General features: G+C 35.2%; 1 protein-coding gene across 1 annotated transcript; it reads right to left on the bottom strand.

Annotated features, from left to right (window-relative positions):
* Positions 1 to 215: 215 nt before the first annotated feature.
* LOC113296262 (F-box/LRR-repeat protein At4g14096-like) lies at positions 216 to 1,260 on the bottom strand. Its single transcript, XM_026544575.1, has 3 exons — positions 1,162 to 1,260; positions 895 to 1,047; positions 216 to 785 (listed from the first exon to the last, which is right to left on the bottom strand). The coding sequence occupies exons 1-3, from the start codon at positions 1,258 to 1,260 to the stop codon at positions 459 to 461; spliced, it is 579 nt and encodes a 192-aa protein (XP_026400360.1). The 3' UTR covers positions 216 to 458.
* Positions 1,261 to 14,806: the final 13,546 nt, after the last annotated feature.

Genomic DNA, 14,806 nt, shown 5'->3' with positions numbered 1-14,806 from the left:
TGATACAGATAAAGGTTCAGGATAACAAAGACAAACAAATGCATGAATGACAATTGTAAAATGAACCCTGGGGAGATCAATGAGTGTCTAAGAGCAGATGCAGAAGAAAACATCTCCCAAAATTGGGATCTAATTAAAGTACAAAATGATATATTCCCATTGCACTAGTAAGCTAGGAAAGGGAAAAAATTCTACTGATAGCCTAATATGGCAGCACACAAAAGTCTTGACATAATTTTTCGAATGAACATAAAAATTAGGTAAAATCTAGAGAAAAGTTGCTGAATACAGAGAAATAAGCATTCTACAGATTCCAGATGAGCAAGTAAGCATCCAGATATCTAAAATTTAACCAAGTTAGACCACACTAAACCGCAGTGAAATAACTTTGAAAACCATTTAAAGCCTAATCTCTCTACCTGATTACATTCACACACAATGGACCGTAGCGCATACACTTATACTGGTGAGCTTGATAACTTAATCACACAATCTGTTGAAGCCCATTTATACTTCAATAACTGCTCCATAATCTTCATATTTAAATCTTCTACATCCTTTGCGGAATGTTTCTTCTTATCCGAGCTTACGAAATGATCTGATGAAATTTCAATAATCACCGTCTGAAGAACCCTTGCATTCTGCAAAAATAGTTGAACCAAATCCAACTCCTTCAGTTGCCCTTCAAAGTATTGAAATTTGATAGACTTGAGGTTCATCAACAAACAATGAGGCACTACGTCCAATGTAAAAGCGTCCTCATTAACTTCATCACCGTAACAAACCTACATAATAGTACATATCAAAGAAATTTCATCTACATGTCACATATTAACGGCACGACAAAACAAACAAACAAACAAAAAAGATGTTAAAAAGTTAGTGTATTCTTACCCGACCGAAGACAAGTGACTCCAAATTTGGTGAGAACCGTAGAAAACTGAATAATGATTTAACTTGCTGAGTCTTGATAAAAGACACTTCCAAAGTGATCAAATTAATGAAGGTAGGAAAACTTATAGATAGAACACCTGCCAGCTCCAGACTCTAATAAGCATACAAAGTAAATCAAGTATCAAGATACATAGAAACAACTTAAGCTAACTTGCTGGAAAAAAAAAATCAGGCAATAAAGGTAACTTCCGAAGTTAGCAACCATACCTCAGAGATGTTACCCGATAACTTCAAGTGCTTTACATCACAGAGCTTCTTTACAAAATTTGGAATAACATCAAACGGGACACTTGGCTCAGCATACATGCTGTGTATATCTGGCATCCACTAGTGATGGAAAGTTCCCCACCACTAAATGTTGTGGTATACCATCATGGATTGTGATGGACAACAGATTTGGTGCATCAATCTTGATTTTGACATTCGACATACAAATTCTCAAAGAACTAACGAAGGTTAATGATTTCAGTGTAGACGATATGATATTCAAATAATTCAGCAAACTATATTTTAAACACAATTCTTCAAGAACAGGACAACCAGAAAAGAGTTGTTGAACATTTGGCTTCCTGAAAACCGAAATTTCCGATAGCTGGAGTATTTTAAGTCTTGGAAAAGATATTAATTGAGGAAGATTAAGATGCTTGCAACCATAAAGATCAATGTGTAACAAAGTCAGTGATTCACAAGTGTAAAGGTCGACAGGGATAATATCCACTCTTCCCTTGGCATCCCTACTGACAATGAGCTCTTCAACTCTACACTGAATTACTGTAGTAATCCAAGCCTTTATCCGCTGGTCATCAAAGTACTTACCGTTACAAGTGAGACAGAATTTCTTAATATCTGACATATTACGAAGAAGTAATACCCTGTCCATGAAATCCATGAAGCTATTGGTAGAAGATAGTGTTTCTTGGGTATTAGGAGATTTCCATTCGCGAAAATCAAGAACAGGAAGAGATATCCAGAGATTATTCCATCCTCTAGACAAAATTGTTGTTGCAACAGCACATTTGGTGGGAAGCAAAGAGAGAATGTGATGAATTAGGGATTCAGGTAACCTTCTGATCCTATCCTCCTCCTCCATGTTGTTTCTAAAAAGTAACCAAGATTGGTTCGTTTAAAGTCAAAATACAGCTAATTAATCATGTTCAGACACATTTACACATGCTCCGTAAACATTAGAGAAATTAATAGAATTATAATGATATAAGGGTTTGTTTATCCCCCGGCAATCACGGTGGTTATGTCCTCGTCCTATGAAGCATCCAAGAACAGTTTTGTAGTAAAAAGGGATTTGTTGAACAAGTGTTTCTGGTAAACTAGTGAAGCACTAAGCAAATATACTAAAAGGGCATTTCCAGTGAGCTCCAACTGCTAAATCCAGACAGACACAAGAAATTAAAATTCCTGGCATTGAATCCCATATAATTTTAATCCCATATAATTTTAACCATAGAAACCAAGTTAATTATGAGCTCTTTAGTATAGTTTGATTGAAGTGCAAAGCAGTTTTAACTAATATTCAGCTCTGAAACCCCAAAGATGATATGATTATCGATCCGTCATTTTCAACAACACACGCATTTATTAACATAAAATCAAGGCAAACCCTATAATACCAACAGCAAAAACTAGATTAAAATCTAAAATTTAACCCTAACAGGGGGTTAATCGTGGGAGAGTTCGAGAGATTTTAATGTATTTGGGTTTTCTCCTGTTAGTCCTGAGGGAGTTTGAGGGAGTCTCTCCAAATCCCCGTTAGTCGTGGGGGAGTTTAGAGGAGTCTCCTAAACTCCCTAGAAAACACCTGTTAGTCGCTGGAGAGTTTAAAAAAAGCTCTTGAACTCCCTGTTAGTCATAAAACCCTACAATACTAGGGAGTTGGTTGCTTTGGGGAGTTCGAAGGAGTTTTTAGTGTATTTTGGTCTCACAACAAATCTCTCAAAAGAGTAGAGATTTTAGTGTATTTTGGTCTCACAACCAAATTTGGTTCAAAATTTTTCTTTTCAAATCATACGGATTTCTCAAATCTCACCAACAAAAATGTTGTTCCCAACATGATGAAATGATTGTCAGATGATGGCCATTATGATACGGTGAAACATTTCTAGGAAAATATTAGGATAGTGATCTAGAGTCCATGAAAACGTGTGGATATATAGATTTGTTTAGATCTACATATCCCGTAAGATGCACCAGCAAAAAAAAAATGTAGAAGTCTTCACAATTAGCGCTTCCCTGAGTTGAATTACATTACCACTTCTGCAACCACCGTCAAAACTATTTTCTCACCACTACCATCACCACCTATAACCAACCACTACTCCCTTAACCACCCCAAATAAGAACCCTAATTTTAGAAATAAATAAGATTCAATAAATGCTATAGCTCGGAGAAAATATTTGAACCAAATTTTAATTCCATCACAATACGTGACACATTTGGTCGCTCTCGGTGGACAGTTAGTAAAAACTTCAACAGGAAAATGTGGAAAAATGTTCGTGAACAAAGGAAGTTAGAATTGTATGGAGACCGTTAAATTGAAGGGAAAAAAAATTATCTCGTTGCACAAAATAACATACTATTGATACAGAGATATGATCATTTTCATTTATTTTTTTTCTTTTGATTAAAGATCAATGTTATTTGCAAATGAGGGTTTATTGTTTCTTAAAAGAGAATGAGTTAGGAGTGAACTCTCTCAAACTCCCCCAAACTCCCTCTAATAAACTCTCTCAAACTCCCTACACTCCCCCAAACTCCCCGAACTCAAAAACACCAAACTCTCTCAAACTCCCTACACTCTCTCAAAATCTCTCAAAATTCCTGAGATTTAAAATACACTCAACTCCCCAGAAATCACTCGAGGACTAACCCCTTATAAAAGAAATCAAATTAGGGAAAGAAATGAAAGGTTGAATGCCTAGTTCCCTGTATATCTATAATATATAGAATTAAATTGAAATTTATCTCTTCTTCAGACAGTGGAATCAAATTAGGGCAGGGAGAAAACTGAACTGAAGCTTCAATCCACAAAGAGGCTCTTCTCAGGGTTTTAAGTTTTAACAAGTCTGACGATGAAGCCGAGAGAGTGTGCATTTGGGTTTTGGAAAGACCCTATTTGGTTGAAAGACATATTTACCCTCCAGTGCGATGAATTTTCTCCTACGACATTATGTTACATCGGACAGGCACCGTAGAGGGAGAAATCAGGAGTAGGTCCGATTTCTTCAAACAGTCAGTGCAAGTCTTATGGCGTGTAAACAAAAAAATTATTTGGCGTACCATGCACAAGGTTGACAAAAAAATTGTTTGACATACCAGATGGCAATGATAAATGAGTTGCGCTACTAAAAAAAGCACAGAGCGACAAAATTTCTAGCGATTGAAATTATCTATATCGTCAACGATAGAGTCTTTATCAACGTTACTATGAGTATCGCACGATATCGAGTCTAGCGCCAAGGGCTAGTTCTTTATCGCCTATAAATAGGTGATTTCCAAACTCAAAACTTACACCAAAATTTTTATACAAATTTTTTCTCTCTTTATCAATCTAATTTATATTTTCAATTTTTCCCAAATGGCACAATTTTAAACCCAACTTGATTCGTCAATGCAACTTGATTTTTCTGGAATAGTGTTTGAAGGTGCTGTTAATAAGATATGTGATAGTTATAAAGAAATAGGTAAAAAGCAAAGAAGTCTTCAAAATTTGGATATTAATCAAGTAAAAAATGCAACTAAGAAAAAGTCAAAGAAAAGTTCGCAAGGAAAAACAAAGTGAAAAGACGAGGGTACCCAAATATACCTCAATCTAAAACTTTTCCACCTATAAGTCATTTCTCCGAAAGTGATTGTCTATGGACTGAGTGGAGACAATACGACAACAAGATAACTTGTGTGATTGACTATGGGTACAAGATCGAGACAATACAACAACGAAGTATGATTACTTGATAATAGGTTCGGACTTAACCATACACAATAGGATTGCTATCAAGTAATTGGGAATTAACGTTTGTGTATTTTACTTCTAATTATAATAAAAACAATTTTAATTGCGTAAATAGAAAAGTAAAAGACATAGCAAGATTTTGTTGACGAGGAAACCGCAAATGCAGAAAACCCCCGGGACCTTATCCAGAATTGAATACTCTCAGGATTAAGCCGCTATACAAAATCTAAACCAACTTCGTATAGTTGAGACCAAGCAACTAAACCTATAGTTCACCTAGTTCCGTCTGTATCCTTGCGCCTCCAACTTGCAATAAGTCATGCACTTGGAACAATTCCTTTGGTTCGTATTCCAAACAGTAAAGGAACAATTAAACACCTGCACACAATCAACCAAGTGAAAAGGAACAATTAAGTCATGCACTTGTTCGGTAACAACTCTTTTCAAACAAGTGATATGAGTTTGAAAAAAGGCTCTTCCGTTTATCCAAATAAAATCCTTTGTCAGGTTCTTAGATCAATCTATCAATAATTACTAAAGTAATTGTTTAGATTATGCAATCAATACTCTTAATCACAAAGAAACGTCGATGCCGATCTACTCAACTAATCAATCAAGGTTATCACAAAGATAAACCGATTATAGTTGGATCCCCAGCCGATCAAGTTTTGTGCACACCAAATATTATGAACTCAAATAAGAAATCTTCTTTGTCTTCAAATCTTCTTAGATCTTCAATAAACACCTGCACACAATCAACTTGAATCTCTTGTGATCAATCACACACAGAACGGAGTCTGTTAACAATGGATTATCACAAGACGTCTTTGGATCTACAAACAGTCTAAAGATCTTCGTCGATACTTCGATCTAGTTTGAATGAATCTTATATCAGAAGAGAAGATTCTCAAGCATAAACAAACTAGGTGCAATCAAAGTTCAACAACCTTTAGTCAATCAAATCAATCGAAAACTAATAATAAACTGCAATTATCTAATTTCCCACTAGCGGTACTCGTAGAGATTCCCAATCCCAAATAAGTCTTTAAAAACGAGCGGTCGTAAGAGATTTCGCCTAATTAGGGTACTTTCATCTCCGAATAGACGTCTCCACCAGTAACAATATAACTAGGTAGTTTTGCTGGCTTTGAGGAATAGTTTGCTCGAAATGCAAACTTCAATATTTATAGACCAAGGAAGTTTGGACACCAAGGAATTTCCAAAACCGAAAATATTCTCAAGATATGCAATATATTTCCAAATTAGGTTTCCATAATTCCTGGAAATGCTCTGTCCAAATATTGACCGAAATCTCAGCAGAAAATCTTCAATTAGTAAATGCACATTACCAATTTTTATTTTCTAGATATGCATTTTAATTGCTGGAAATTAAAAGCATATGAAACTAAAAACCCTAATTGAAAGATTCTCAATTTATTTCGATCCGGGATTTTCCTTTAGTTATTAAGGAATATCTTTGAGCAATAATAGATAAGAATTACTGCACATGTTCAAAGTATGTCGACATCTTTACTTTGTAAATCCTTTTTCATATTTACAATATTGGAACCGATTTGCCACACTTCCAAACGAGTTTAGAATTGGTTCATCTGACTTCCAAGAACTATGTGATTGATTATCCTATCAAATCACCATTAATGGGTTTCACAGTTCTACCAAAACACAAAGCTTCGGTTCTACCTCCATATGGGTACTAGGATCGGTCACACTAGCTTCCCAAAAATTGGTTGACTAGGTACTAGGATCGGTTACCACATAATTAGGGTATTTACTTGCAATCGGTTGCACAAGTCATATGATCGGTTACTAATTACTAAGACTTGGTGTACCTCTTACAAGGATCGATTCCACATACTTGTGATCGGTTGCACCTCTTACTAGGATCGGTTCCCCAATGTCTAGAGTTGGTCATACCAATTACAAAATATCGATCATACCATCTCAGGTGATTACTTAAGATCGGTTTCACTAATAAAAGTCATACCAATACAAAAGTCAGGCATTGTGAATAGTTTTACTAAGATACATAAACAAGTTATGAGCGGTTATACTAATCAAATAAATTACGGGGAGGGAGAAACGGAACTGAAGCTTCAATTCACAAAGAGGCTCTTCTCAGGGTTTTAAGTTTTAACAAGTCTGACAATGAAGCCGAGAGAGTGTGCATTTGGGTTTTGAAAGACATATTTAACCCTCCAGTGCGATGAATTTTCTCCTATGGCATTATGTTACAGCGGACAGGCATCGTAGAGAAAGAAATCAGCAGTATGTACGATTTCTTAAAACCATGTACATGCAGTTAGTGCAAGTTTTATGGCGTGTTAGCCATATTCCTATGCAGAAGGTTAAAAAAAAAATTGTTTGACGAACCAGGTGGCATGATAAATAAATTGCGCTACTATAAAAAGCGCAGAGCGACAGAGTTTCTAGCGAAAAAAATTATTTATATCGCCAACGATAGAGTCTTTATTGTCAGCGCCAAGGGCTGGTTCTTTATCGCTTATAAATAGGTGATTTTCAAACTCAAAACTTACACCAAAATTTTTACACAATTTTTTTCTCTCTTTCTCAATCTAATTTATTTTTCAATTTTTCCTAAATGGCACAATTTGAAACCCAACTTGATTCGGCAACGCAACTTGATTTTTTTGGAGTAGTGTTTGAATGTGTCGTTATAAGATATGTGATAGTTATAAAGAAATAGGTAAAAAGCAAAGAAGTCTTCAAAATTTGGATATTAATCAAGTAAAAAATGCAACTAAGAAAAAGGCAAAGAAAAGTTCAAGGCAAGGAAAAACAAAGCAAAGCAAACTTGAAGACTAAGAAAAAGATAAACAAAGGAAACTCCATTCATGAGCGCATTGATTAAAAGTTTTGTGAAATGAAGAAGATAAACAAGATGAAGAACATTGTCCCAAACTTTTATTTTTAAAGTCTAGTTATTTTTATTTTCCAAATTATTATTGTCTAGTTTTATGTCTTGTAAAATGACTATTAATTACTAATTTGAAGTTCAATGAATTTGAAAATTTGACTTGTATTGTTGAAAATTAAGCTTAATTCTTCTATTCTTAATCCAATCTTACATTTTAATTTAAACCAAAGTAGGAAAAATATTAAAACTTAATACATAAATATTAAAACTTAAGTTAACAATTAAGAAATTGAAACATAAATACGTATTGGATTATATTTTGGAAACCCTCTTAAAATCTCCAAACAACTTCCAAATTGGAAGTCTTTTCCGGAGATCGATGATATTCCACACGACACCTTTGTTCAAGTTCGATCATGGTTTCACCATCCCTCAAGTTTTGACCTTCTTGCTGAAGTTAAACAAGATGCTTACTAATTTCCTTAGTCATTACAGTGAAGCTATGAGACAACACTGAAACATCACAATTGTTGGGGTTCATTGTTTGTTCATGAAATTTTCTAAATATCCTTTCCTAAAAAAATTTGGTGACGGGATTCTTCTTCGAATATAGTCTCAGTACAAAAAAAATAATTCCTGCAAATACATTCATCTTCCTCAACAATAAATTTTGGCAATACCCTCGTAATTCGACTTTGCACATTGGCACGATTACCAACTCCTTGATTTTCGACAACATGCTGGTTTGCTATAAACTCAGACATGTTCATATTATCAGCTATGGTCTTTGAAGAATTGGAAGAGTGATGAAAAAATTGGACATTAAGAAATTCTAGAGAGATTTAGAAATTCTGGTGTGAGTTGAAATGAGTTTGAACTTCGGTATTTGTAGAGGGGGAAATTATAGCCGCTGGATGAGGAATTGATGAGTGATGACCAAGCCAGCGAGCGACATGGTGACTGTCGCTGGCGCTGGAATGACCAACTAGTGATGGACCATCCAACGAAGGATACCCTATCGCTCGCTGGAAAATCTGTCGTGTATGCCTAGATGTTTTATTTGACATATATGCATATATGTTTGGCACATTGGCATACCCATAATGGGTGCTAAAATGGAAACATCAGATGTTTGACATGTCCATAGGAATATGCCTTAGAGCATCTACAACGGTGGGTGCTAAAATCCTATGTACGTGGAGTTTTTATTTAGAGCATCTTCAATGGATTTTGGTGTGTATCCTACATGATTGGTGTAGATAGACATCCTTGGCTATCCGATGGAAGATGTTTTGTAATCCATTAAGATTTATCTAATTGGTTGAAATATATTTTTTACTTTATTTTTTGTTGATTTTATTTTATTTTGGTTGGTTAAAAAGTATGACTAGGATTTATCACATCCTCTGGAAGAACCTCTGAAACCAGATGATGGATTAGAGGATGTCTTAATAACTAACCAACCACGTCATCCTCACACTTTCTTTCACATTTCCGTTGGAGAATTTTCTTTTATAAAAAGTGTAAAAATCCTAGGTGGCCTAGAATTTAGGAATTTGGGGAGCTCCTATTGGAGATGCTCTTATGGAGTGTTATATATGTTGCAAAAATAACAATATTTTTCTCATAAACCATCTCCAATGATGGGGGTCTTATTTTTAGGATTTCTTTTTTGGATAAAGAATAAAATTGATTTCTTTTTTCTTATTATTTTAAAAAAACTATTTAGAAATAATAATTACAAAAATAGCTAAAATGATGACATGGAGGTAATTCCAAGGTCTAGATAAGACTTTATATAAGACCTTTGTATTTATTTTCACACCCCTTCTACTTTCTAGGACCTACTGTTGGAGATGGATTTGATTTAAAGGAGGTTTAAAATCGAATTTGAAATTGGGGGATAAAAAAACTAATTGGGGGATAGAGGAAAAAGACAAAAACTGGATCCAATTATCAAATCAAGGTCACCCCTTATCTAAGTATTTTTTTAAATCCTAATCTACCCCTCACTAATCAGGTTTACTGGTTAATAGTAATTAGTAAAAATCTTAAGTATTTGTTAATGATTAGTGTGTATTTTTATTAGAATTTGTGTGAGTGAGGTGAGAGTATAAGGAGAAAAAAATATTTGAGAGGGAATTTTTTTGTGAAAATGGAGGATGATTGTGAAGAGAGAATTGCTGCTAAGAGGTTGATGATTTTTTTTTTTTTTGAATCCACCATTGTTGCAGCTGAAAAAGCTCGGTGCCGGCATGGTATTCAGCCAAAAAAACCATGCCGGCATTTGCTGGAAATTTTCATAAATTGTTTGCCACTATTCGGGGGGGGGGGGGGGGGGGGGTTCGGTTTTGATAAATTTTCATAAATTGTTTTCTGGTTTTGATCTTCAAAACCTCTTTTTTTTTTGTTCTAATCAGTCCACTTCCGGCACAGTTATCTATTTTTCGAGAATGCCGGCACCACTTCCGGCATAGTATGTTGCTTAAATTTCTATGCCGGCACATGATGAAAAGTATCCAGAAAATTGATTTTTTTTTCGCTTGACTACCGGCATTGATAGGATGTTCTCGAGTATGCCGGCACCATTTTCCGGCATGGTCTTCATCAATTCCGACATGGTCTTCATCACTTCCGGTATTGTAAAAAAAAATTCATGTTTTGAATTTTTTCTGGTTTTAATCAGTCCACTGCCGGCACAGTTAGTCAATTCTCGAGCATGCCGGCACCGGTTTCCGGCATAGTATGTTGCATTAATTTCTATGCCGGCACATGATGTAAAGTATCCATAAAGATGATTTTTTTTTTCACTTGACTACCGGCATTGATAGATTTCTATCGAGCATGCTGGTATTTAGTTACGGAATTGAATGTTAGTTACTAAGCATGTCGGCACCGTTTTCCGGCATGGTGTTCATCAATTACGGCATGGTCTTCATCACTTTCAGCATGATCTTCATCACTTCCGAATTAAAAAATAAAAAAAAATTATTTCTAAAGTGAGGAGCCGGCAGAGAAGGAGAAGAGAAGATAGGGCGTGGGGAGAGTTTAGAATTTGAAAGGGAATGGGGAATGTTTGGGTTTCAAAGATCTAACCCTAAAAGAGATTAATAAGAAGTGGAGATAGAAATGGGGATATGATTTTGTTTTTTGATTTTAAGTTTTTTGATTTTTATTTTGAAGGGAGGATATTTTAGTATTTTCATACCCCAAAAACACCCCTTAACAGACAACATGGGTTGGGGAAAGTATCAATATCCCCCAATTCCTTTTTATATCCCCCAATTTCGCGTTCTTAAAATCCCATGTGTTAAAAGAAAATAAAATTTTCACCTTATATTGGAGATGCTCTTATGGGATCAGATTGTAACAAATGGGAGTGCCCATATTTCCATAGGTGCTTTATGTATGAGTCTCTTTCAGTAGAAGTGTAGAAATGCATAAAAGTCCTGCCACCAGACTTTGAGAAAACATTAATTCTTCGTGGATAATGTTTGAATTCGTGATCTCCATCTCCACGTATAGTGCTCGCGGTATTAACATCTTGCTTCTTCAATAGAGCTATTAAATTATAGACATTGGTAATTCATATGGCACGGTCTAGGTGAAGATGCACGGGGATATTTTGACCGCCCACGGATACATATCTCTTTCTCACACAATCAGAAAGTTCTAGAAAGGAAGTCTGTGAACTTGATTTAACTGTGGGAGTACTTGGATGATTCCAAAGATCAATATCCATGCTCAATCGAATCATATCCAAATAAATGGATTGGAACCACAGTTAAGATGGACGCATATACTACGATTGATTAGATAATACTTGTGATAATCCTATTATATATAATATGGAAAAGTAAAAAATAATACACCATAAAAAAATTAAAACGAGGAAATCACAACTGCATAAAAACCCTGGGACCTCGTCCAAATTTGAACACCAAACTGTATTAAGTCGCTACAGACACTAGCCCACTATCAGAACTTGGGCCTGGAATGTAGTTGAGACCGAACCCACCCTCTATGCGATTCAGTAACAGTCGCACTCCTTACGTATCTTGAACCTAGCAAGGTTCCACGCAATTGATTCCCTTACCTGGCGTCCTTTACATACTAAGAGGTTCTTCAACCTAAGTGAATACTTTTCATACCAATATGCCTCTAACATGTAATCCTATTTGGTTTACGTTTAGATCATGATATCAAGGTGAGGAAATCTATTTGCAATATATAAGGTCCGAGAAACCTCAAAATAAGGTACTTATGACTTCCAAAGAGATGCCTAGATTATTTTTCATCTCACAAGAATAATCTTATAGGAGTTTAATTAAGAATCATTACAGATATCTATCTTGCAGAATCACAAAGTATGAGACCAAGAGAACTTTGTGATTACTACCTATCTCGCCTGAAAGAGATTACGAAAACCTCGATAACAGAAAAACAAAATCAGGATACACGAACTAAATAAATTCAAAATATCATAATCAAGATACACGAACGGAAACCTCATAATCAAACTCTAATTACTTAATTCAAAATAAAAATTGGGTATAATTGCTACCAATAAATAAATTCTCATGATTCCAGTAAACTAAATAAACACTAAATTCCTTTTAGTCACCTACTTCACAAACAAAAAACCCTGAATTTCTAGTTTAATCGAAGTTATCATATATCATACCCTAAAGAGTTATTGCAAGCAAAATAATTAAGATTTGGAATCACTTAACTGCATGAGCAAGGCTTGAATTTAACAGAAATTTAACTAAAAAACTTCCCCATCTCAATTGTTGACAATGATGTGAGATTTTAGTAACTTCTCACACAATGGAAAATCTATGGAATCTCATAGTTTTTCAAAAGATGCAAAATCGAATTGTTCTTTGTTGAGGATTCTCACTAAGATGTTATCTGATTGATTTGTAACCAAGTGGTTACTAACAAGATATTATGATTTTGTGTTCTATTTAAGAAGAAATTATATGATTAAATATGGGTTTTGGTTACCTACTTAATCTGAGTTTACAAATATTTACACTTTTATTTTTGGATTGTATTTAAACTAACCGTGGTTTGTATTTAGCCACGGGAAATAAAAACTTTACTAGATAGTTTAAAAACCGATTTATAACATCCAAATCATCCTAAGATATATATCCATATGGCAGTTCCTATGCCTAGTTTTCTAGTTTTGCGCCCACTGTGGACTCAACAAACATGAAAAACGAACGGGCAAAGGCTCACATTTGATGGTTTTCCCACTGCGTTAGAAGAATACCACGTCTCTACTTAAGCCGCACAGTTCAAGTTCAACCGCCAACAACATAACTTGATTCGCGTGGTTGATGTGAAAACACTAGGGACATAACCTCAGCGGTTGATGTGCGGGTTAGGTAGTTCACCGAACGACTATATCCAACGGCTGTATTTGATTTCCCTATACTCCATATTTTATCGAATTCAAATCACATGCCTTCTCCAAAACTTCTCTAATCTCTTCCAAAACTTTACTAAAATTCTAATTTCTTGGAGAAATGGAAAGTAGTTTGCAACCGAAATACACTAAAGTTCGATGTGAAGTTTAGAACAAATGAAAATGAATCTATTTATATGAATTATGTATATTTTACAAAAGATGTTATCGATGGTTTCCAGCAAATGTGGTCTACATTTTATCATTTTCTTTGTACAAATTTAGAGAAGAAGTCGCTAATATCCATAATCGTGGTAGTGACGGGTTGTCTCATTAATTATTTTTATTCTATGAGCAAAGAGGTTAGTGAATGAGTAGCTTTGATCACGCAAATGCACCGATGCAAAAGAAGCGTCTATGGGGAACCATATGTGGTTAAAAATAAATTTATATTTCACTTTAGTAATTTTTTTAGTTTTCGTACTCTTTTAATTAAATTACTTTTCCCATATTGCAAATTGCAGGAAGGAAAATATCGAGAAGAGTGGCAAAGAACCCACAAAAGTGGATTCAAATATGAAAGTGGTTTCAACATTCTGAGGATGCTTAACAAATTTAACACATACGTGTTGGAAGGTGATCGAGTGCCAACAATATCCCCATATTCGCAGGAATTTAAGATGAGCATGGAAAAAATATGCAAAAGTAGCAAGAGATGAAGCCCAAAAAATAGTATCTTGTTTGTAATGACTTGACTCTCCGCCGATACTGTCCCATCTTAACCACTATGATTATCCGGTATTATGGGGTTTTGAACGGGAACCATAGCTTTCATACAACAACACCTTCCGGGGAGGTCACCCATCCCTAGCTAGATCACCCTCGCTTGAGCATACTTAATTGCAGAGTTTTCTGTCAACTCTGGAACCAATTGTGCTTAAAAGGCCTCGGTATTTGTAAAGAACAAACCATTACATATTGAAAAAGTGGGGTTACAACCACCACACCCAATATTTCGTTCGGCAATCTGTATGGACAAGCTCCAATATAATTCCAAGAGAATCAACTAGACAGTCGGACTCAATCAAGGAACGATATCCAAGAGTGATATCTCTTTCTCAAATCAAACAGCAAATCAACAGGAATAAATCAGTGAACTGATTTGTGAGAGAATAACTTGAACGATACCAAAGACCAATATTCAAGTATCAATCAATTTATATCAACAACCAAAGGTTGGATTTACCAATTGATTGAACTACGCACAACCTGTGATATTTCAATTATATAAACAAATATAATACGGAAAAGAAATAATAGATATACCAGAAATTTTGTTAACGCGGAAAATGCAAACGCAGAAAAACCTCGGGACCTAGTCCAAATTTGAACCACATTGTATTATGCCGCTACAGACACTAACCTACTACAAGTTAACTTCAGACTGAATGTAGTTGAGCCCTAACCAAGTCTCACACCGATTAAGGTACAGTCGCGTTCCTTACGCCTCTGAATCCCAGCAAGACTCTATGTACTTGATTCCCTTAGCGGATTTCACCCACAACAAAGAGTTTC

This window comes from Papaver somniferum, chromosome 7 (assembly GCF_003573695.1).
Source record: "Papaver somniferum cultivar HN1 chromosome 7, ASM357369v1, whole genome shotgun sequence".
Classification (NCBI taxonomy): Eukaryota; Viridiplantae; Streptophyta; class Magnoliopsida; order Ranunculales; family Papaveraceae; genus Papaver; species Papaver somniferum.
The sequence above is the reverse complement of the archived record's forward strand: the minus strand, read 5'-3'. Positions and strand labels throughout refer to the sequence as shown.